This window comes from Pteropus alecto, unplaced genomic scaffold, assembly GCF_000325575.1.
Source record: "Pteropus alecto unplaced genomic scaffold, ASM32557v1 scaffold146, whole genome shotgun sequence".
NCBI classification, from domain to species: domain Eukaryota; kingdom Metazoa; phylum Chordata; class Mammalia; order Chiroptera; family Pteropodidae; genus Pteropus; species Pteropus alecto.
The window spans coordinates 5,525,160-5,526,606 of record NW_006442107.1 but is presented as its reverse complement, the minus strand read 5'-3'; the positions used below and the strand labels follow the sequence as shown (position 1 = coordinate 5,526,606).

The 1,447-nt window shown below is 52.8% G+C and overlaps 1 protein-coding gene across 1 annotated transcript in view; it reads right to left on the bottom strand.

The window, feature by feature from the left end:
- SKOR2 (SKI family transcriptional corepressor 2) overlaps positions 1-814 on the bottom strand; it is a 40,077-nt gene extending 39,263 nt beyond the window's left edge. Inside the window, 1 exon segment of the mRNA XM_006920094.2 lies at positions 4-814. Within this exon segment, the coding sequence (XP_006920156.2) occupies positions 4-814 (811 nt within the window).
- Positions 815-1,447: the final 633 nt, after the last annotated feature.

Here is a 1,447-nt window from a genome sequence, read left to right as displayed (position 1 = left end):
TGCAGCTTGCAGCTGCCGCTGCCACGGCGGCTGCCTTCACCGAGCTAAGCGGATGGCAGGCAGGGTGCGAGCCGGGCTGGGGCAGCGCACGCTTGCGGCTACCGCCGTTGAACATGGCCTTGACGTCCTCCCAGGCGAAGACGAGCTCGTCCTGGGGGCTCTTGTCTGTGAGCTTCAAATGTCGGCGCCACGAGTTGAAGTTGGCTGCGTCCGGCTGTGTGTACTTGGCGTCGGGCGTACGGTGGGAGTGGAAGATGAACTTATTGGGCGAGAAGTACATGTTGCAGTAGCTGCATTTGATGCACTTGGCGCGGGAGCTGTTGTAGCGCGCGGGGATGAAGCTGCCGCGGCAGCCCCAGGCACACTCGTGCGACACATCGAAGGCGAAGTTGTCCGGCAGCTTGGGCGGCCTGTTTTCGCCTAGGAACGACTTGCACAAGCGCTCGGCTTCACGTTTTGTGATCATGCCGCAGCGGCGCGATGAGATGGGCATGGCCCCAGCACGCCGCAGGATCTCCAGCTGCACCGGCGTGCACTGCACGCACGTGATGCCCAGCGCCACGCGGCGGTTGTGGATCTCGTTGTAGCTGAAGTTCTTGAGGAGAGTGTTGGAGATCTGCGCCAGGCACAGGCGCTCCTGCCCGTCGATCACCAACGACACGATGGGAATGCCGTAGAGGATCACCTGGCCCACCTGGTTGGGTTTGAGGTTGGCGTGGCCCGGCCGTGGCTGGCTCAGCGCGTCGGGCTGGAAGGCGCTCGACGGCGATGCCAGCAGGATGTCGTTGGGCCCCGGCAGTGGGCTGGAAGCCATCTCCTCCGCCGCGGAAGCCCGGGCAGAGCCCTCCGGGTCTGTCTTGGAGACTGGAAGGGAAAGAATCAAATGTTGACAAGAGCCTTTTCAGTCTAAAACAGAGGGATGGGGTTGAGTCTCTAACTGAAGAATTATAATAGCTTCCTTGATTTGGTGAAGAAATGATTATCACTGGGCAGAGGGACCAAATTTCAGACAGAAGAAAGTAATCTCTTCATTTTCTTCAAAGTCTCCCTTCTGAAATGCACGGACTCGAAAGAACTATTTTTCCGTTCTAAAAATCTAAATTAAATTAGCTAAGTGTTACAGGAAAAAGTCAATTCCTAAGAAACTCAAGACCTTATCTCTGATTTATAGAAGCTGTTAGAATAAATGGCATACTCGCTGGAAATTAGGAAGAAACGATGACAGTTGTAACTAGTACAGATTATACAAGTTATGGAAAACTCGGGCTTGGCCATTAAAACTCAAATTTAAAAAGAGACCATTTGCTTGAAAATAGATTGATTTTGGTTTACAAAACAAACCCAAACATTTTTAAAAGTGATTTTTGTGGTATCTGTGGTTTCTCGGGGGAAATTCACTATGGGTTGAGACACAGCTCATTAAAGCAAAACGAAATCCCTTCACTCT